General features: G+C 36.3%; 3 protein-coding genes across 3 annotated transcripts; 1 reads left to right on the forward strand and 2 right to left on the reverse strand.

Annotated features, from left to right (window-relative positions):
• Positions 1-2,245: 2,245 nt before the first annotated feature.
• On the reverse strand, positions 2,246-6,687 carry cryaba (crystallin, alpha B, a). Its single transcript, XM_082181077.1, has 3 exons — positions 6,346-6,687; positions 5,285-5,410; positions 2,246-3,274 (listed from the first exon to the last, which is right to left on the reverse strand). The coding sequence occupies exons 1-3, from the start codon at positions 6,523-6,525 to the stop codon at positions 3,110-3,112; spliced, it is 471 nt and encodes a 156-aa protein (XP_082037203.1). The 5' UTR covers positions 6,526-6,687; the 3' UTR covers positions 2,246-3,109.
• Positions 6,688-8,974: 2,287 nt separating this feature from the next.
• Positions 8,975-18,489, forward strand: dixdc1a (DIX domain containing 1a). The gene is made up of 15 exons (XM_082181042.1): positions 8,975-9,633; positions 12,081-12,190; positions 12,269-12,423; positions 13,495-13,581; positions 13,665-13,718; positions 13,818-13,868; positions 14,086-14,190; positions 14,314-14,367; positions 14,555-14,644; positions 15,195-15,266; positions 15,366-15,527; positions 16,922-16,988; positions 17,302-17,410; positions 17,485-17,593; positions 17,694-18,489. The coding sequence occupies exons 1-15, from the start codon at positions 9,611-9,613 to the stop codon at positions 17,775-17,777; spliced, it is 1,332 nt and encodes a 443-aa protein (XP_082037168.1). The 5' UTR covers positions 8,975-9,610; the 3' UTR covers positions 17,778-18,489.
• Positions 17,923-23,397, reverse strand: pih1d2 (PIH1 domain containing 2). The gene is made up of 5 exons (XM_082181052.1): positions 22,301-23,397; positions 21,436-21,559; positions 20,959-21,207; positions 19,472-19,746; positions 17,923-19,239 (listed from the first exon to the last, which is right to left on the reverse strand). The coding sequence occupies exons 1-5, from the start codon at positions 22,484-22,486 to the stop codon at positions 19,105-19,107; spliced, it is 969 nt and encodes a 322-aa protein (XP_082037178.1). The 5' UTR covers positions 22,487-23,397; the 3' UTR covers positions 17,923-19,104.
• Between the last annotated feature and the right edge of the window lie 20 nt (positions 23,398-23,417).

Consider the following 23,417-nt stretch of genomic DNA (forward strand, 5'->3'; position numbering starts at 1 on the left):
ATATTGAAAAACATAACTCAGGGCCACAGAATGGAGGGACAAGGGGGAGTAGAGTACTCCAATCAATGTTTCTTGGAGATGTTAGTGAAAATAAAATTCTATCTATAGTAAATGCATTAAAAAACAAGACATCTACAGATACGGATGGGTTAGATATGATTATTGTGAAAAAAACCATTGATTGCATTGTTAAACCTTTAAGTTACATATTTAATCTTTCATTTCAAACAGGGATCTTCCCTAATAGGATGAAGGTAGCAAAGGTGGTCCCACTATACAAAGATGGTGATAAGCATATGTTTACAAATTATAGACCAATTTCGTTATTATCTCAATTTTCTAAAGTCCTTGAAAAAATGTTTGTGCAAAAATTAGATGCATTTATTGAAAAAAACCAGTTGTTAAACAAGAGCCAGTATGGATTCCGTTCAAGTAGATCTACAGCTTCTGCGACCATGAATATAGTTGAGGATATAGTAAATGCAACTGACAACAAGAAACACACAATAGGTGTGTTTATCGACTTAAAGAAAGCATTTGATACAATTGATCATTCAATCTTGTTATTAAAGCTACAATTATATGGTGTGAGAGGAATAGTATTGGATTGGTTAAGTAGTTATTTGAACAAAAGACAACAGTATGTTCAGTATAATAATAACAAATCCAATAATATGCAAATTCAATGTGGTATACCGCAAGGTTCAGTTTTAGGACCGAAATTATTTATACTTTACATTAATGACATTTGTGATGTATCTAAGTTATTGAATTTTGTTCTATTTGCAGATGACACAAACATTTACCTCTCAGGAAATGACTTAAATGAATTGGTAATTAGTATGGAACAAGAAATGGTTAAAGTGAAGGAATGGTTTGACATTAATAGGTTGTCATTAAATTTAAAGAAAACAAAGTTTATGATTTTTGGTAATAGAAAAAAAGATGAAAGTATTGTACTATCAATAGCAGGAACAAAAATAATGAAAGTTAGGGAAATGAGGTTTTTGGGTGTGTTACTAGATGAAGGGTTGACTTGGAAACCACATATCTCACACATACAAAAAAAGATATCTAAGAGTATTTTTGTACTAAATAAGGTAAAACATGTGTTAGATTATAAGGCATTGAGAACTTTGTATTGTGCACTGGTGTTGCCTTACATCAGCTACTGTGTGGAGGTGTGGGGAAACACATACCAAAGCAACACAAAGTCACTCTTTCTATTACAAAAGAGAGTGATACGAATTATATTTAAAACAGATTATAGAGAGCACACAAATGCCTTATTTTTTTGCTCGAAACTGTTCAAATTTAAAGAATTGGTCGAATTACGGACACTTATTGTTATGTTTAAAGCAAAAGATAAAGTATTGCCCACAAACCTTCAACACTTGTTTATCCTTATAGAAAATGAAGGAAGAAGAAAGGGACATTTTAGGTATCAAATTGCAAGGACTACAGCAAAGCAAATGTGTACTTCAGTGGTGGGAGTGAAAGTTTGGAATTCTCTGCAAAATGAACTAAAGCAATGTAAAAATATATTTCAGTTTAAAAAAAGATTTAAAGAGAAAACAATGGATTTGTATGAACACTTATAGAAATTGATGATGATGATGATGATGATGGTTGTGATCATGGTTTGCTTTTGCTTTGGATGAATACTTATAGAAATTGATGGTGATGATGATGGTTGTGATTATGGTTTGCTTTTGCTTTGGAATCTGTTTCAGGTTGATGTTTTGGTTTCTAGTTTGTTTCATTTGTTATCGTCATGCATTGGCGGGGACTTGATATGTAGAGTTTTTTTTTTTTTTTTTTGAGGGGGCAGGAAATATAAGATATTCTTCACCCTGCCTCCTTTTCATCATGGTTTTATAAATTATATTTATGAGGATGATGAAGTAAGTTTTGTTGGAAAATATCCATGAATGAAATAAACATAATCAATCAATCAATCAAAATATTGATAAATTCATCCTCAATGTATTATATTTTTTATTTTATTGTTATTATTATTTCAATACCTTAATTTCAGTTAAAATCTATAGTTGAATCTTGCTTAATGTGTCCTTGTGGATTTTGGGAACTCAAAAAAAAAAAAATCTTGTTGAGGGGGTGTATTAGCTTATTTTAAATCTTATTTACTCTTATATTTTAAGTCATTATGAGGCCCTTTTGTAAGTTGTGCAGAAAAAAAGAAGAAAAAGAAACAACCTTTTTTTTATTTTTTAATGCTGAAATTAGCTATTGTCACAGTTGTTAGTTGTAATACATCACTTTAAGAGGTATGGAACATTACATTTAAAGCACTTTGGGAATGATGTCACAAGGGGAATTATGTCAATAACTACACCCCTGTCATCAGCAATCCAAACTCAGGATGTGTTTTTTTTTTGTGTGTTTTTTTTATTACACCACATTTGACAATCAAATGTGATCCATGGCATCTTGTTACACCACTGAGGTAAATAAGGCACATTTGTCTGTCTCACATAACAGATGTCCATACAGCCTGACACTGTCAGTGATTAATCATATATATTAATTTACAAAGTCATCTTTATTACTGTCCATTAAGTGCAACAACATTCAGCAAAACCCATTCAACTTAGTCTGTTAGTTTAGACCCCAGTATCAAACAGATTCATAAGTGCAGCAAACTTTACATTCAGATGCTCAACATATGCTGAGATATCACAAGATGAGATCCTTTATACCAGCATTCATCAGTATTCAGATGCTGCACAACATCCCATTTCAATTCTGCTTCCTCTCAAAGCCAAAGTTACAATCATCATCCAAGTCAGCCACATAATTACATACAACGTCCAACTGTAGGCCATAAATATAACAAACCAAACCCAACTCCTATAACAACCTGCATTTACAGGCCTAAAGCACTGACCTACAGCGCGTTTTGCCTGACATTGTATTGCACAGTATGGACAGATATGTTTGTATATGGTTATATAACTTTGTTTGGTTCTATGTGTCGCATTAAAGCTTGTGATCTTATGCCTGTTGTAATACTGATGGTTCTCTCAGTCGTGGTGAAGCTGCTGGGTTTGTTTGGAGAAGAGAGGCAGAGGTGCAGCTATCGACGGGTTTACTTCTGTGCTGGTGGCTTCTCGTCACAGGTGATGTCCAGCACGCGGCGAGATGTGCTGACGGTCAGAAAGCCATCAGAGGACAGAGAGGAGGTGATGGACCCTGGATCCACGCCGGATGGGATCTTAAACTTCCGGTAAAACACCTCTGCCACATGCTCATCCTGTAACAGATAGAGTTTCTTTGAAGTGATGTAAATCAGTCATTGCACAATGACACGTCACTGAGAATAAAGTTGAATTGACTTTAAGTTGAAGTAGCAAAAAAAAAAAAAATAGACTTGACATTCAAAACTTTTAATTTTAGAGAAGGAGACAATAAAGTCACAGTGAAGACATTTATAAATGATTTCTGTTCCAAATAAATGCGGCTCTTTTGAACATTCTATTCAACAAAGAATCCTGAAAAAAAATATCTTAGTTGATCATAAGGATCATCATTTCTACAAAAAATATGAACTGTTTTCAACATTGATAATAAGAAGAAATGTTTCTTGAGCAGCAAATCAGCATATTAGAATTATTTCTGATGAATCATGTGACACTGAAGACTGGATTAAGACAATTATGAAATTAAATTATAATAAAATATATTTAAAAATGGGGAATTTGGACTTTTAAACCCCCTTATCTGAGGGTTGTCCCCTCCTAAAAATATAATTAAAATATGTGTATTGTAAATGTAATGATATATACTTAAAATAATTGTTTAAGTAGTAAAACAATAAAAATGCAAACGGGGCAAAAAAAAAAAAAAACGTTTTAAAATGTTGAGTCCCCCTCCCTTGCCTCACAGTGCTTTGGTCCACTGCCTGCTCCCCTTTTACCTCATCACAAACAAAGTCCAGTGGGAGAGAACAAGGTTTTTCAGTTGTGCTACTCCAGTAAGTCAAGGCTATTTTATTCACTTTAAACCTCCGATGAAGTGATTATTTTCTCTTTAATACAGATTATGCTGCGTCATTAATAAATCATGACAAAACAAATTTATGATAACCAATATACTTTTGTCACCGATGTAGTCCGCCTCGCTATGCTGCCGATTTATAACCTTGTTACTTTTAGACACCATATTGCCTGTTTTAACTTTATTTCGCCAACGAAAATAATTGAAAACTAAGCCATAGCACTGTATTTGCGTCTAAAAACACACGAGGTATTTCCTTAATCCTTACTGAATTATGAATCAGCTTTTTGAACGAATCAGTTGAATCTCAATGACTCACTCATTAACAATGAATTGCTGCCACCTACTGGCGGTTTTAATTTCACATTTAAAGTATCTTTTCATGTTTTAAATCATTTTATATATCAATATTCAACGTTTTATGCTTTAAACAAAACATTATTTATGTCTGTGTAAAATCTAAATGCCATTTCAAATGCAGCGTTTGTGTTTCCTCTCCATTGCAAAGATTTTGTTGATACTTATTTAATTTGATTGGTAACAGCCCTATTGTGTGTTATTATTATAATTAAATGTAATTAAATGTATGAAATTGACACAAAATATGATGCATGCATATATGTAGGTTTAAAAATACATTTATAAAGGTAAAAATGCCAATGAAGGTAAAAATCTATTGAAACTTATTGGAAAAATTATTTCTGTCACTGCTGTGAACTGACCGCCACACAGAATATGAAGAATATCAAAAACTTTAGGAGTCGGCTGTCCACGGCAGTCCTAAACATGCCAAGTTACCAGCACAATAACACACTCAGCAAAATATTGTCTAATTATCGTTATCGATAAAATCCCTGAAAATATAGAGATAATTTTTGGTCAATTTCGCACACCAATGAAGAATATTTTGGTCAATTTAGTCACCTTTTTCAATGAACCAAAGAGAAACTTTGAAAAGAAGGATAACGGCACGGTCTCCATGCTAGCTACACTAATAATAGTAGTAAGGCTTTCCTCTGTGTACACATATCCATAGAAAGTACAATTTTGCCTGTATTATTGGTGTCCCCTTCAAAAATTGCTCTTGAGGAATGTTATGTTTATTGTCCCCCCCCACCCCCACCCCCACCCCAACATTTAGATGAAGTGTATGCCCTATATAACACAATACTACAATAAACTTAATTTATGCAAATAATTCATCAAGAACAGCCAAGTTCAAAATGGTGAATAAAATGAAGGTGAGTTTGAATACTTGTATTGTTACCTGCCCTTCTTCATCACGTTTTGCATGAACCTCAATATAATCATCATTGACCTTGACAGTCAGTTCGTCTGGAGAGAAGTGCCTCACATCCAGGATGACTACAAAGCGATCTCTGTCCATTCTCACCTGTGTAAGGGAAAATGGCAAACTGAAAACTGCAAAAGACTGAAAACCTGCAGTTCTAATAATGTGACTAGCTCATAAAGAACATTCTGTTAATCTAATTTAAGGGAACGTCTTTACAATGAAATTCAATTTGTTAGCAATAATTAATGCATCATCATGCTGTAACAAAAGCAATACTTTTACAGTAGTTGTTCATTTAATAATCTAATTGTTTATTATAAATACACTACCATCAATAGTTTGAGCTCAGTAAGATTTTTCAGTGTTTCAGAGACTCTTATGCTCACCAAGACTACATTTATTTAATTGAAAATACAGTAAAAATAGTAATATTGTAAAAAATTATTACAATTTAAAATAACAGGTTTCTTTGTTAATATATTTTAGAATGTAATTTATCCATGTGATGCAAAGCTGAATTTTCAGAAGCATTACTCCAGTCTTCAGTGTCACATGATCCTTCAGAAATCATTCTATGCTGATTTGCTGCTCAAGAAACATTTCTTATTATTATCAATGTTGAAAATGTTGGTGCTGCTTAATGTTTTTGTGGAAACTTTAAAGCATTTTCACAGTATGTGTTTGATAGAACAGCATGTTTGAAATAGAAATCTTTTGTAACATTAACAGTCTTTACTGTTACTTTTTTATCGAGTTAAGATGTCCTTGCTAAAAAAAAACAACAATCCGGTAGTGTATGCTGATACATTTTTAACATTAGTCATATAGCCTAAATTAACATTATTATGAACTAACATGATTTAACAATGTTAAGGTATGATAAAATAGTCTATTGTAAAAATTGCTGTTAAAAGTGTTTATTGTTAAGGATTTAAAAATGAATTGAATCTTTAAAAAAGTTAATAAAATAAAAAGTAAAGTATAAGCTATTTTGGTAATGGCTAATTTGTAGCAACATCAGAAGTTTAACTCACCTCTGATATGTCACCATCCCACCAGTTTGGAAAGCGCCAGAAATAAGGACGATAGTAAAACATGAAAGTTGGAAATATGTCGCTGTTGGATCGGCGCCTAGTTCGCGTGCGTGCATGTACAATGGGGACTCCGACTGGCACCTTGCAGATCGGCATAAAAGGAGGATAAGTAAAGTCCATTGTCTCAGCAAAGCGGCTGGAGTTGACAGCGGATCTGCTGCATGTTCTACTGTGGCCCTGTATTTATGGCCCATCCATAAACATACGTCAGCCGCTGATCTGTCTCCAATTATGAGGTAAAGTGTTTTTTGCTGCCCTTTTCCGCTCTGGCTCATTCAAACAAAAAACCTATTTAATCCCCCTTCACTCATTCAGTCTCAAACACTGGGGTCTGAATAGTGTTAATGCTGCTCTGCTCACAAGCCTGGAAAAATATTTGCCTGGCTAAGTTAGAATGGTTCTGAGTGAAGCCTCCATGTCAGCTGGCCACATCCCAGTAAGCTCTTGTGCCAGGAAAGGGTTTGTGGATTGTGACGCCAGATACTATCTGCTCCCTCCTGGCTGCTATCAGAGGAGAACTCAGGCAGAAAGATAATATTATGCCCTAAAATGACGGGAATCAGCAAGATTGGTAATCTGCTGTGAATCAGACGTGATAAATGAGCAAATGGGCATCCCTGCCGTCCCATCTGAGAGAGTTGGACAGGTGTTGTGGAATGGGGCTGGAAACATAATGTCAGATGTGGTGCTCAATGCATGTGAAGTCAAGCCTGTGGAAGTATCATCTACCAAGTGTGTGATTCAAATAAATAGGCTACACCGTACACATAGTTGCATTCATGTGCTGGTTTGGGACCAATTACACCGGCTCGGTTTTGCTTGAGAAGAGTTAGGCATTACTATGTTGAATGTCTTGGAACTGCTATGGTGTATGGAACTGCTCCCTCTGGAATTTCATTTAATGGAACAGACTTTGGGATTTCTTTCACTGGAATGGACTCAGAAATGTCAATGTTGGTCCACCATTAGACTAGCACTATTGTCACACCTGCTGACTGGTTGATCCAGAATGATGAGGCTTGAAGAGCAGTTAAGTAGGCCTAGTATTTTAATAGAAACCAAAAAACAAACAGGGATAATACAGTAAACAAATGAGGCTAACATCCAGGTAACGCTAACACAAGACAAAGACCAGCAGCTAACAGGTGAGACTAATCAATTAGACAATGAAACTATGGCTGAATCCGAAATCGCCCCCTAAACCCTCTATCACTAGTATTCCCTAGTACGTTAGTCCACTATACAGTTCACTCCAAGGAGTGAATGAAAACGAGTGAGCGAATTCGGACAGCCATTGAGCATACATCGGTACATCGGCTTTACATTATATTTACATGTATCATATTCATGTACACCTTTATCTGAATGTATTGGAAAGATGGAGGAAATTTAAATGTAAAGTCAGACAATGAACAAAATGGTGTATTATTTGACTCTTATGTCATGTATAATGGTGTATTATATTGGTGTAATATTTTGACTCATGATTGCAGTTTGACTTTGGCTTAACTTCTTTGAATTATAAGTAGCTTGTAGCTTTACTAAGCTTCATTTAGATACATTGTATCTTTCCCAACACTGTCCTTGACTGTCTGAGTAATCTCTTCCAGTAATACCGAGGTTTTTCTAATTCCACTCCAAAGCCACTGCCAATATCACCCTGCTCTGCACAAATTGGGAATGTAGCCATTATGGGATACATGGGTTGTTCATGCATAACATATCCAAAAAAATGTATTACTTAACACCATTATTTTTGGTTAAGTAATGCATAATGTAAAAATAAAACAAAGATTATTGGAAAATTATTATGTTTTAAATACCATTTCAGTTTTTCACTTTAAAATTGGATGTTAAATTCAGTGTGTTAGCCTACTTGCTGTTTCTTTGTAATTATTTGCGAATTTCTGAGTGAACCTTGCTTCAAAGTAAATGCACCAATTTCTTTGTCAGTGTTCCCGAATATCGTTGACAGTTCTATTAACACATTCTCCACTGATCACTAATAAAAATGTAACACAAATAAAAAACAAACCAAAACAGCTAACTAGTGTCATAACATTTTGTCAATAAAATTCCACAAAAAAAGAAAGAAAAGAAAAGGGTGAAAAAGGCTGATCTGCAGAATAAGTTTTTGCAAAAATATGGTCATTCCCTTTCAGAATGTCAGAAAAATAAAATAGGTTTATTATTTATAAAAGTCTGGCTTGATTTCAATGATTTCATCAATGGAGACAGAGTTGTTGAACAGTATGCTTTTCTCTGATTTTAAGCTGACGTGGTCCTCTTTCTCTCTCGCTCTCCCTCTCTCTCACTTTCACATGCACACACACACATTCGCTCTCTCATTTCGACATAATACGACAATATAAGATTGTGTGTAATTCACACAGTGAAATCAAACACTTATCAGAACCTACATGCTTTTAGTTTAACGGAGATGGTTATTTAAAGTGTGTCATCCTCACACAACCATTTTTTCATCTTGTCCACACCCACCAACCCCCCTCCATCCTGGAGCCCACCGCTCTGTGTGAAAGGGAGGGGTGAAGATGGAGGAGGGGAGGGTAAACAGAGCCGGGCTGAACCATGTCTGACTCCTAAAAAAGGAACAAGGGAGGGGGAAGACAAGGAGCGACGAGAAACAGAAAGGCAGAGGAAAAATCCCTCAGAACTGCCTCGAGAGAGGCACAAAAACAGGGAGAATGAGAAACAGGAGTCTTACAAGTCACAGAAGGCAACGTGGACATTCAAGAAGGGGGACTGCAGCCCATTCAAAAGCCTTTTTCTCCCCTGTTATGGCTCAGAACTGATAAACAGGATTACCTCATGCTTATCATAGAAACACATGCTGCCTCTGATTGGGATTTTCAATGCTGAATCTATGGGAATAGTCAAAAGGTAATTTAACCTGGGTTTACAGCACGAGTGTTAAGGATGTCCAAAGGAAGACCTGCCAAACAAGCAGGTAGGTAGGGTACGCACGGACCGGGACATTTGCATGGTCTGGGATCTGTTCTCCATCATCATCTCCGACTAGACTGGTAGCTACGTGGATACTGGGATTTGTGTGGTGCGGTTTCTGATGTGCACACCCTTTGGACCGGCGCTGTGCCGTCTGCTATGTTGATGACACACTGCTGCTTCCTCGAACCCCACGGGATGGGCTGGATCAGAATGGGAGGTTAGAAGGGCAAATAGCATCATGGGAGCCAAACAAATGAAATGGTATGAATGAAATTCTACAGCTCCCTCTATAATTATTTCCTTCCTGTTTCCATCTTCCATTCCATTTTGGATATCCCAGGATATAAGAGCCATACTGCTTATTGTCTATAAGTTGGACAGCAATATTGTGAAATTGTGTACTGTATATGCCGAGGTTTAATAATGAGTGGAAGTGGCTGGCACATGTTTTCTCACTCTGAATGTATGTCAATTGTGAACATAAGAGATTGATGTGTGGGTGTTGCCTGCTATTGTGAAATCACCTAGCAACCGGGAATCACGGGCTTCAATATTGTGAGTGCCATCTGTGTGCTTGGTAAATGCTCAGATAAATGAATCCACTATTTGGTCCATAAATGTGTTGACAGTTATGGGATTTTGATACACAATAAAAAGGTCATACAAGTGGAGCAAATGACTAGGGAGAATATTTGTCCTCGCATACAAATGTTTCATTATGTTAGACTCATAAATCTGTTATGCAACAGGCTACTTGGTCTGTCTGGACCAGCCTTGAAAAGACAGAATATGGAATGTGTGATTTATTGTATAGTAGCAGTTATTTAAGCAATAACACACAAGCAAGTTCATATCAGCATGGCTAAGGCGCTATTTATACAGAATGCGTTTTTGCTTTGAAAAAAACGCAAGATGCAGGGAAGAGGAATGGGGGAAAAAACGCACGGTCTGGAGTTTTTTAAAAGTTAAACTTCTTTTAATTTGAGTGCCGTGTTATTAGAGCAGCGTGTTGTGTGAGAAATGCAAAAGACATAAGATGTGAGCACAACAGTTAAACACGTCAGTCTGGTGCATGTTTACATAGAAAAACTATTAAAAAGCAACTCAGTGGAACACAAAAACAACCCTTAAGTGCAGACACATTTAACTTTGTTCATACAATTTGCAATAGCTAAATCCAGTCATTTCAATAGGAAACCACCCGTGAGTAATTCTGGTTACACTTTATTTTAAGGTGACGTAGTTACATTGTACTTACTCTAATAAGTAACATTAATGACATGTACTTACTAGAGTTACGGTTAGGGTTTGGTTTAGGCGGATTAGTTACTTATAATTATGCTTAATTTACTGTTATTACTATGGTAAGGACATGTAGTAACCTGTAACTACGTCACTTTAAAATAGTGTTACCAATTCTGTGTAAGCTAATGTAACCGCACCTAAACACTACTGCTAAAATCACAAACTCTGATGTCGAGAATCGGACTAACAGCACATGATATTGCTTTTATGTCAGTTCAATAAATATAACTTTAATTTAAAATACCTTACATTTTAAATACAATATTGCCTATTGATTTGTCTATGTTTGCACCGCCAATGAAAATAGTTCCAAATGAAGTAACAATGTTACGTGTCTCGTAGCAAAACACACAATACTGGCCTTACTGAAAAAAACGGTAAATGAAGAGGTTGAGTGAATGATTCATTGATACACTCATAAAGATATTCGGCAGTTTAGTTCCTAAACGAAACAGTGTTTTAAACGAATCAGTTGAGTAAATGATTCAATGACTCACCCGTAAAGACATTTAGCCGTTTTGTTCCTTAATGAATCAGTGTTTTGAATGATATAATATTTTTCTCCACAAAGGCAGTAGCTTGTCACTTCCCTACTGGCGTATAATCACTTTTTTTTTACCCCTACAACTTGGAAGGAAATGGATATAAAATTGGTTATGAAACATGTCCATTAAATAGCGTCTGTTGCAAATAAACAAAACAACCCCATTGTTCATAATGAATTAGAGTAAATAATGTACAGTGAAATATAAATGGTCTTAGATGAGCCGATCAGATTATGTTTTGTAGTGGTTTACTATAAACCAGCATGTTCCTCTTTGTAAAAATTGTCAACATTCAGTAATATGACACCTCTCAAAGAAGCATTCTGCTGTAATTTCATGCATGTGTACACAACGCTTTATGTAATCATTCTCAGAAGCTTAATCAAGATGTAATCCTGACTAATAGTCCTTATCAAAATGATGATGCTAATCAACTGGGAGAGCTGCTTTGTCTTTTATTCATTGCGACAGACTTCATTCTGTCTTTATTTCTTTGTTAGAGAGATCTCAATTTCGATATCATATTCCCGTGCCAGAGGAACAGCTAAGGGTGTTTGAAATAGAGTCTCTCATTTCATCTTTACTGAAAACAGATGAATGACTTAGGAATGCTCGGGAACTTTGTATTAGTGTGGTTTGAAATGGAAAACCTGGGCTAGAAAGATAATGTCTATTGTAACAGGAATTTCCCTAGATTTTTTGTTCAGTTATGTAATTAAAGTGAACACATTAGACCTTATGCACACAAAAGGCTTTCATTGTCATCAAATTACTCCAGCTGGTTACATATGACTGAAAATTAGGACCATACAAATACATGGTTATCTTGCTTACTGATTCTTTGCAACATCTCTCCAGCCTCAGTTCATCCAGTCCAGCACACACACCTAAGGAGGAGTATATTATTGCCAAATCTGAAGATTTGGGAGTGCTAGTGGGGAACCATACGGAGCAACCACAAAGCCTAGGTAGGATGTATCCCCTGCTTGGTCCTACACAACATATTTTTCTATACTTTTCTTATATTTTATTTGTTTCCTTTGAAGATGATGTAGTGAAATCCTCAGCCACCGAGCCGTCTCCTGGCCCAGAGCATGCTGGGAAAGAGGAAAGCAGCACATGGGAGGAACAGCTATGTGCCCAGCAGGAACAGCTGGAGAAGGAGATGCAGGAGACCAGGAAAATGGTGTCAAGGCTTCAGGCGAGTTATTATTCGTACACATTTATAAATGGTTGTTTCTTCAACATCAGGCTTTTTATGTCAAATTATGCAAAAAGATAATAATACCTTTCAAAAGTAAGTATTTAATCAATTTATTCAGCAAGGATGCATTAAAATTGATAAATAGAATGATTTCCAAAGGATCATGTGACTGAAGACTATGTAATGATGCTGTAAAAAAATGCAGTTTCTTAAATTGTCATAACACCACAATATTACTGTATTATTATAATTTTTTTAATAAATGCAGGTGAGCATAAGTGACTTTTTTCAAAAATCTTACAGACCCCAAACTTTTGATCGGTGTATATCATGTGAAAATATTATTGTGTATTTAGGATACGTGTGAATTTAGGATACATAAAATGCTATAGCTTAGCAAGACAACGTCAGCCATATTTTGGCAAAATATATTTAAAAAATATTTTCCACCAATATCGTTTGAGATGTGGTGGAAAGGATCATGATATCTTTCACAAATAAAAAATATATAATATGAAAAAAAAATATGAAAAATGACAGAATGCTCCCATAATGTGTATTTTACACACCGGACAGTTAACTAGTGAGTCCACAGGGTCAGCATTTTGGAAACACCCATGTGTTATACCTCCACTACTACATTTTAAGCAAAGAATTAGTGCTTGTAAAAGTAAAGCAGTTCATTCAGTCGGATTAAGATTATTACTTTGCACAGATTGGCAGACTTTCCTAATCCATCATGATTAATGTCACTATTCTAAACAGAACCAATGACCAAGCATTTCAAGCTCATCAATCCAGCCTCTTTTTATTTGCCGGGTATCATCATTACTATAGAAGGCATCTTTAATTCTCTAATGCAAGAGTTATAACGATTGAAAGAGAAAATACAGCTTTAATTGAGAAGCTGCTAGTGTAATCATCAAACAGCATCCAAGGTTGATCACAGGATGACTGTTGTTAGGAACACTGTTGGTGAAATAGCATATGTTCACAGCGAGTGGACTATAGTTTTACTCACGTTACCTCAGTGCTTTAGAAACCTCATGCTCACATGTCTTCATTCAGGCCTTACTGCTGCATGGGTCACTACCTGAGGACGAGCAGACATCTACTCTGAGCTTTGGAGAAAGTACAAGCTCAGAGCAGCAGCTGGTAACACTTAATTATGCTTTTGTACATGTCTCATATGCAGTCTATTATGGTAATGACATATCCTTTTTATTCTGCCATTGAAGATATTAATCCGCAGTCGTCTGGACCAGAGTATGGAGGAGTCTTTAGATCTGAAGGTAACTAAAACTGGCTGATCAGATGTGCAGTATACTGTATATATAAGCTGAATATATTAAAATTTGTATATTGAATGAGGGTTTTAATGTGTTTTTCAGAGAGAACTTTTAAGATACAAGCAGGAGGCACGTAATCTGCAGGCTATTAAGGTGAGACCAGGTGAAATTAAGTGTAGAACGTATACAGTTATACTATAAAATACAATATATAATAAAAAATTGTGTGTTAATTTCTAATATTATAAATTGCAGAAGTATGAATAATTATTCAATTCTTTAATTTTAACATTATCTTTTGCACTGTACAGTAGATTTGTTGCCATTTGGTATAATTAGGGGATGCTTCTGTGTCCATCTGTTTACCCAGGATGCCTTGCAGCAGAGAATGTCTGTGCAGGAGGACTCAGTTCTGCAGCTCAAACAGGAGCTCCTCAGATCCAGCATGACCAGAGAGGAACTGGAGGGACATAATGTGAGTCTGACAACACCACTAATACAAAAGTAAAAAAAAAAAAAATGTAATTGCATTTTATTCTCCTTTGTATCATATATATAAAGGTTTATTTGCAGACTTTTGCTTTATTTTGTTCTTTAGGTGGAACTGGAAAGGAAGTTGAGCGAACGAAACAGATTGCTGAGTGAATACAAAGTAGGCAAATTCATCCTACCAATATTCTTGAATCCTGTCTAGTGTTCTTTAATCATCTTTAGTGTTTTAATTAATTGTATAGGGCTGTGTTGGTTCTCCTGCATGGAGGGGTCGCTCCTGCCGTCTTTGAACGGTCTGGATAGTAAATCCATAAAATCCCATTTGTCACATGCACTTATCTTTGTAGAAAGAAATTGGGCAGAAAGACAGACTTCTTCAGCAGCAGCAAGCAAAACTGGACGATGCCCTGCACAGGATCAGTGAAAGCTATCATAGGGTAACTAAAACTACTAGGGCAAAATGGACCCATTTCTGCAATAATTGTATGTCATATTAAAGGGATAGTTGTTTTGAACACAAAATAAGATATTTAGAAGAATGTTGGTAACCAGACAGTTGAGGTAGCCATTGACTTTTATAGTATTTTTTCCCAAATATATGGAAGTCAATGGTTACCGTCAACTGTCTGGTTACTGACATTCTTCAAAATATATTTTGTGTCCAACATAAGAAAGAAACTCATACAGGTTTGGAAAAACTTGAGGGTGTGTACATGCTGACAAAATTTTCTTTTTTGGGTGAACTATATGATAATGTGTATAAACTCTCTGTAGCTCTCATTTATTACACTAGAGGGAGCCATAGCACACAATAGTCTCAGACGGACATTTACTTCCAAATTGTTTTAGCTTTGTATTACATAGATATTCCAATAAGATGCAGATACAAATAGCATATAAATAAAAACAGCTTTAATATAACCTATAATATGACTTTTTTACGCAAATGTGTGATGCTCTCCATTAATACAAAATTGTTTGCTCCAGTTGTCAGGCTGTGAGAATAATGGCTACAGTCACATGATGGACACATCGTCCACTGTTTTCCAGCACAGAATGGTGAGTCATGTCATTCTTCACTTAAAAAAAGTATTTGCTCAATTTCTACTAAATGTGTGTATTTTGTGTTGTTTGGTTCTGGCTGAATGTGTGCATCAGGGGGACGAGCTACATCTGGTGCGAGATGCTCTGCGCAGCCTGAGGGACAGTTTCAGCGGTCATGACCCACAGCATCATATGCTGGACACGCTGGAGCAGGGGGTGGCCAGTCTGGTGGACCGCCTTCACACCACAGAATCCAAGAAAAGGCAGGAGAGAAAGGCAAGATCAACCATTAACTGTATCCAATATTCTGGATAGTAGGAAATGTGGGGAGAAGTAGGGCAGGGATTTGGTTCAATGTATCGGTTGTTGATTGGATTTTGAGATGTAGGGTGAATTCATGTAAATTTGGGGCACTTTTCCCTAGTCGTCTCAATGGCAAAAAGTGTCCCGATCAATCTAAATTCACCCCTGGGTGCAGGGGCGGAGTTTAAGTGGACTAAATGATTGGAGAAGTCCTGCATACATCACCAGAGAGAAGTCTGCGGTTTTCTCCAAAAGGTCTATATTTATGTGAGAAACAAAGCTTTTTGATACTTTGAATCAATTGATTTTAAGCACTCGAATTCCAGACGTTGGTGGTACGAATGGCGTAAACTCAGCAATTGGTTTGTAAAACGTGTTTTCATGCTGAAGTTTCTTGAAAGTATATTAAATTAAAAAAATCATCTGTCTGTATAATGTTATTTAGTTTATTTAATGGAGAGCTTGGCTAATTAGGCCAATATGAGACTATTAAAGCTACACTGTGTAATTTTTGAAGTTGATTCTTAGCAAAAAACACTTTCTTTCAAAATGATATGTGCTGATTAATGTGTAATTACTTCTACCAACTAATCAAGTATTCTCGTAAGCGTAGAACCTGCCATTTAGAATACATACGAGCGAGTCGCTCGAATGGCGGCAGCCATGTTGCGCCTCCATCTTGAAAATACATTAGCCAAAGAGGGACATACCAGGAAATTCAAGCTTCACCTTTCGCGTTTTTACACTCAGTGGCACCGTGACGAATGCGAGGGGGAGATTACTCACGACTGCTGGCAGATTTGAAATAATACGGCCACCGTAGGAGTTAAAACGCCCTCGGAATGGGAGGAGCTAGAAAGTAATATTCAGTTGGTAGTCATAAACAATTTCACCGCTAGATGGGAGAAAATCCTACACAGTGTAGCTTTAACTGCATCTCTTCCCTTTTATTAGCTTTACAAATGCGTCATTAAAAATGTCTACAAATTTATGAAGTTGATTCAATATCAGGTAAACCGTATAAACACTGGTTCATGGGTTCACAGAGATCACAGCCTAGCAGCGAACCATTGAAATTTTGAAACATTTTGAAACATTTACTTGAAATCCGTGACTTTGGCAGTTTGAGACATGCTCTGAATGCTCTGATTTGCAAGGGTTTTGAAGCTTCACGAACCATGTGTTTCAAAAGTGCCCATATCTACTGGTTATGATGTTTTGATTTAACATTATGAGGTCAAAACATAACAAATGAAACATGCACAAATGAATAGTTCACAGTAAGATCTATAACAGGCATTTAGAAAGTAGATATAGTGAATTTTCATTTCATGCCGAATTTAAAACGATTTGTTGCACAACCACAGGGTTCAACCAGGTCACCTGGACGAAAAGCCAATCACACGGACCGAGAATCATGGCCATCAAGCTCAAGTAGGTCACTGCTATTCAGCTAGAAATTCATACAGGTTTGCCACTTTCTAGACCAATGAATGCATTTTTAATAAGCTTTCAAGTCATTTGTGATTACTTGACTTTAAAAATCATTCAAATTCAAACCTATATATTTAGATCTATCTGTGAAATGATTCATTGAAAAGAACCAACTCAAAAGAACGGTCTTCTCACAAATTTAACATGCAAGTTTTAACCTATACAAGATCAATATCTAACAATTGAAATATTTTAGAGCAAAAACGTAACTAGAAAAAAATAATACAGGCTATACATGTTTTCTTTTTTCCAGAGATGGCTCATTCTCACAGTAGCCCTGTTCTTAGTGCGGCTGCCTCAACCAAAGTACTCTACTACACAGATCGCTCTCTCACACCCTTCCTAGTCAACATCCCTAAGAGGTGACTACAAGAATGACATCATAGCATCATCATATAGAAGTCTCGTGATCTAAATATAAATTATTTATTGGTAGGCTGGGGGAGGTCACGCTACAGGACTTCAAGGCAGCTGTGGACAGACATGGCTGTTTCCGATATCACTTCAAATCGCTGGATCCAGAGTTTGGAACGGTGAAGGAAGAGGTGAAAATCACACCCCATGTTCTGAATTAGTGAATGCTCAGTGTCTTTCTCTAAATGTGCTTTGAGTATTTGAGAAGTAACACTGAATGCCGTCTTTCAGGTGTTTCAGGACGATGCTGTTATACCTGGCTGGGAAGGGAAAATCGTTGCATGGGTGGAAGAGGATCGTGGAGAGGGGAGATAGAACATGAGGGTTCCGATCCGTTCAGAATGTATGTTTTACCCCACATATACCTCATCCCAGCAACCCTGTGCTAACTGTGAATCTCACCGAACCTGTTCACTATGTCATTACATCAGGAAAGTGTTTGTAAAATAGAGTATATGCATTTTGAAGATTGAAAGAAAAATGAAATTTTAATATTATTAAAAAACAGTTTACAAGTAAATACTGATTAAAAGTGTATTAAAGTTATGGTACATTTTGTTTTCCAATAAACTAGTGTTTCAACAATGCCATTGTGATAAGTGAGCAAGAAAAGAAGATTATTTACTGAGTTTTTGTCTTGTGCAGTGACAAATAATAAACATGTCGCGTTAGTTGCCAAACTGTGACAAGGACATCACACATTGTGTGCATGTATTGTCCTGCCAGAAAAATGCCATTTCAAGAGAACATATCATATCAACATATGCACACATTCTCTGTAATATATTTTTCACTTTCAGTAATGTATGTCAACCTTTCTTGACTATCCTTCAAAAATAAAGGGTGGTAAAAGCAGGGACCACTTTGTTTGTAAAAATTTGTAACATTTGAACATATTGAAGTATTCCCTTTGAAAATGATTGTACTTTTCCTATCAAGTTTGCATGTCTGTTCATAGTGTTTGTGTTGTAAATGCAGATGCAGTTGACACTTGTCCACCCTTTTATTAAAGACATTCTGTGCACTGGTGAAGGCTTTTTTGTATATGCAATTGTCTAAAATCGCGGCAATGCACAATATATCAATGTCAATCTGCCAATATTAGAGTTTTTTTTTTTTTTGTGGTATTGGGCATTTAATTGTTTATGCTCATTTTCCATACTTACACATTTCAATTACATTTGCAGTCATGTAACATTAAAGTTAAATGTAATCTTCAGCAAATCTCAAAATGAGCTTCCATTTTTCATAATGTACTTTCTAATGTTGTGATGCCTAAATTCAATTCACAAAAATTTAAATATACGTATAAAACCACAAATTTAAGTGTTCTATTTATTCATTTAAACAAAATAGTACAGAATTTTAACATCAAACAATCAGGTAACTGTAATAACTAAATAATTATTGTCTTTTAAGGTTCTTATAAATTTAAGAATAGATGGTTCTGTCTGAATAGAATATGCCTCTTGAGATGGGCCTGAAATTAATTATCATGTACTGAAATGATGTAACCTTGAATTTGAACGCATGTCTAATTATCTTTAGGACAACAAATAATAATACAACAATATATTTCTCAGAAAATGATTCGGAAGATGTTTATATCCTCGGTTTATTGATTAATAAGAGTGAAGTGTTCTCATAACACAGTCACTAAAACATTTAGAGTCTGTTTCTTCTTACTAAACGTTGCAATGCATGTCTCCTCTTTGACCAACTCAGGAAATGGAAGATGGAGATAATAAATGTCCTCAACTTCCAGGAGAATATTATCCTAAAGAATAAAAACCAACCTTTTATTGAGTCAACATCATGAATAAAAACCTTAAAAAATATGTACAATATTAGGGCTGTAGAAAGGTTCAATCAGAACTATGGAAAATGTAATTTAGTCCCAACAGAATAACAGAAAAACTGATAATGAAACATTATATAAGATAAAATAAAAGGCATTTGTTTGGTAATTAAAACTTCACCCCACACAGCTGCCATACCGGGATACTGACCTGAGAGATGCTGAGCTGGCACTGTGACACAGATCTCACTCCAGGAAGCTCAACACTCAGCTTCAGGCTCCTAGTTGAGCCGCTGCTGTCTGGACAGACTGTGAGATGATGCCGGGGTTGTTGAGGCTGAGATTGGTCTGATTCTGTGCTGGAGATCACCTCAATGAGACCTGATCGGGCTGTTTTTTTCTCCTGTTCCATGCTCAGTTGGATGGATGAATCCTCATTACTCTCATCCATTCGCAGTGAGGAGATCTGCTGCAGGAGTGATGGGGCTATAAAAAAGCGGTAGAATCACTTAAAGGGTTAATTCACTTAAAAATTCTGTTATTAATTACTCACCCTCAAGTCATATCAAACCCTTAAGACTCTAGTTCATCTTCGTAAGACATCATAAAAGTAATCCATGTGACCCGAGTGGTTTAACCTCAATTTGATGAAGCGACACAAGTGCTTTGTTTGCACAAAACACTTAATTTACCACTTTATTTACAAAATATTAATCTCCAACGCACATTCACGAGAGCACCTTTTGTAAATGGTTGTTACTTGTTACGCATACTTGTAATGAAGCAAGAACAGATGCTGTTGTATGAACTAATATTTTAGTAAATAAACTGGTAAATTATGTTTTTCTGCACAAACAAAGCACTCGCATCGCTTCATAAAATTATAGGGTTAAACCACTTGGGTCACGTGGATTACTTTTATGATGTCTTTACTACCTTTCTGGGGCCTGAAAGTGGTAGATGCGTACGCTGTCAATGGAGGGAAAGAAAGCTCTCAGATTTCATTAAAAAGATCTTCATTTGTGTTCCGAAGAGGATTTGGAATGAAATGAGGGTGAGTAATCAGTGACATAATTTTAATTTTTCGGGTGAATTAACTCTTTAATATAGCCTGACTACGTCAGACTTCGTACTTCCGCTCACTTTCAGTTCGCTTCTGTACTCAGTCTGAGATAGCGACCTATCGCCGAGTTTTCCTCCGGCCTCAAAACAGCCGGCCAATCAACGAACAGAGGGCGGGCTGAGATCCTTGACGTAGACGCTGATTGTACCGTGGATGCGTAGATTTACTTCACATAATCTGCAAAAGTCGTTCACAGCCATGTTCACTCCGGTATTTCGCTCGATGGTTTTGTTTTCGCATCATACATGTGTTTACAGTGGAAGTTCGATGCGGCTGAGCATGCGCATAACACACGTCATAACCAAACGTTATGTGTTTGGCTTACGGGTAACCAATGATTTTAAACTTCAGACAAGCACCCCCCGCGAGAAAGAAAACGCTTTTCAATTATGCCCGTCAATACTCAAGTGAAGTTGCAGAGTTTGGTATTACCAGGCTATCTTTAATATTGCAAAATCACATAATTTGCATTCAAGCATGTTCATAAAGGTTCTATACAATTAACTAGTTAACCTCTGTAGCTCTTAAAACCTGTAAGATGAAGCTCAAACATTTCTAAAGCATGTGCATTTTACCTGGTTCAGATTGTGGCTTATTGGAAGAAGATTCGGATGTATGTGGTGACATGAGACGCTGCTTCATATCCTGAACGCTGCCTTTGATTTTGTCTTTGGTGAGTTTGTAGCGTTGGGACAGACTCAGATTGTGCTGTTGTTGGATGAAGTTCACAGCAAGCAGATGGAGCTGCTCTTTCTCATGTTTCTCTTTCTCTGTCGTTTCCAGGATCTCAGGGTTGAAGGCCACATCAACAACAATGTATCGCTCTGCAAAACACAAAGGAAATCAGAATGTCTCAAGATAAAAAGGTGTTAGAATCCAGTCTAAGGAGATAGGAAGTTAATCAAGGACAAAATAAAGTAGGTTAACAAGCGAGTTACTTGGAATACAAGACTACGAACCAATGCATAACAGAACAAACGCCACCTAAAAGTGAGTCTTTTGGTTAAAGAAAATCTTTTGAAAGCAGCAATGATGAGATGGAGTTTTTGTACCTTTCTCCTCTGTTACTTTCTCCATTCGTCCTCCACACACAGGAACAGGATCACTGTAAGAAGTGGCCGCTGGTACGCGTTTCCAACCGCAAATGTTAATGTACAATCGATCCTCCTTGGGTCCCTGAAAAGAAATCAGACATAAAATCTTTCTCATTTCACTTCATAATTTATGATTTAATAATTATTTGTAAAGTTACATGCCATCCATTTTTAACTTTTACTGTGGCACCATGGTTCAATAAAGGTATCAGATGCAAATGCCATACTAAAATATAACATTCATAGCGTTTGATGAAATTAAATAAAGTTACCACTTCTTTATAGGCAGTAACGTCCAAAAACATGGTAATACCATAACGTTACATGTTTACACCATCAAATCAAATGATAACCCAGCTAGCAAAAAGTCGTCTATTAGACGTTGAATAGACGTTAATCTTCAATGTCTAATTACGACTTTTCAACGTTGAAAACAGGTCGATCTTCAACGTCTTGATGGAATATGTTAAACTCTACATTTATTTGAGGTAATAATGAACATGTAGTTTGTTTTTCTCCGTTATTTTAGCATGTATAACAGACTTATCCTGTCTTAGATTATCAGTTGAAAACATGTGGTATCTTAGATGATCAGTTAAAAACATGTTGTCAAACAGTCCGGCCGAAACTACTTAGTTGAAATCATGTCATAAACCAGTCCAAAGCGGTCTGACTTATTTTCAACCATATTTCAACGTTGAAAGACGGTAGGCTAATTGTTTACTGGGAAGGCCTCTAAACTGCTCTCATATAACTGCAGTGGTCTATTTGTTTGACAAAATCAGACAAAGCAGAGTTTCGTTAAAGGTTAATGGTGGTTTACCAGTACAGAAGTGCGGATGCAGGCGTGCGGCTCCGGCGGGGAGTGAAACTGCGCTCCCTCCCGTAACTGGCGGTCGATGAAGGTCCTGTAGGCCTCCGGATCATTCTGAGACATGTCATCTAATATCGACCAAAACTGATTCACCTGCTGCAGAGCTCCTTTATTATCATAGCCAGGAATTGCCATACTTAAAATGTATCAAAGCTACTGTAACTAAAAGAAAAGTTAATACGACAAAGTTAATACTAGCCAACGAAAACTGTTTGGAACAAAACGAACGTTTCGCAGATACTATATTTAGTAACAAATACCTGGAAAAACGATAATATTTTGTAGAAAAGCTAGCAAATTATCACTCCCGGACAGTTTTTCTTGTTGAACTCAAATGTTACCATAGAAACTAATCTAACACATACACTGTTCTTCCGATAGATGGCGTTGTTTAGTCAAAATAACTGTTTCCATTCAGGGGGCGCAGGGGACACCAGTAAGCCGAATCCCCAACTGAAGCTCTTTTACATAGCCTAGGGTTTTGTCTTACTAAAGATGTTTGTACTCTAAATTGTTTTGTTTATTTTTACAAAAATATTATTAAGTTACCACAAGAAACTGTAATTGGACGAGACTTAACAGTTACAGTTGACATTATCCTCTTTTCTTGATGAAATCAATAGACCTTATTCACAGCAGCGCCATCTTTGAACTGGAATGAAAGCGAGGCTGTGAGGGATAGACATACATCTCTTCAGTGGGTTATACTGTTCTGCGACGAAACACTGCAACAAATATATTTCCGAGAAATCGTTGGACAAACTCGGTGGACAAAAGTTCTCTGTTGTAAATATCAAACGTTTATTTTAAAACCACAATTTTCTTAATAAGGCTAACACAACATTAAACATGTAATGTACAAACATCTAAATGTAATCTTTACCTTGTTGTGTAAATGTTGAGGCTTTACATAATTAAAATATAATAAATAAAATAAAAAGGCCACAGGATATTCTTCTCTTCTCTTCTCCTATCAAACATCAGTCTTTAGTAGCTCTAGGACAGGAATCAGGATGCAAGAGTACAAAAGAAAGTTAATGGCAGAGTTTGTATTTCAAGTGCCATT

This window comes from Leuciscus leuciscus, assembly GCF_965113295.1.
Source record: "Leuciscus leuciscus genome assembly, chromosome: 9".
NCBI classification, from domain to species: Eukaryota; Metazoa; Chordata; class Actinopteri; order Cypriniformes; family Leuciscidae; genus Leuciscus; species Leuciscus leuciscus.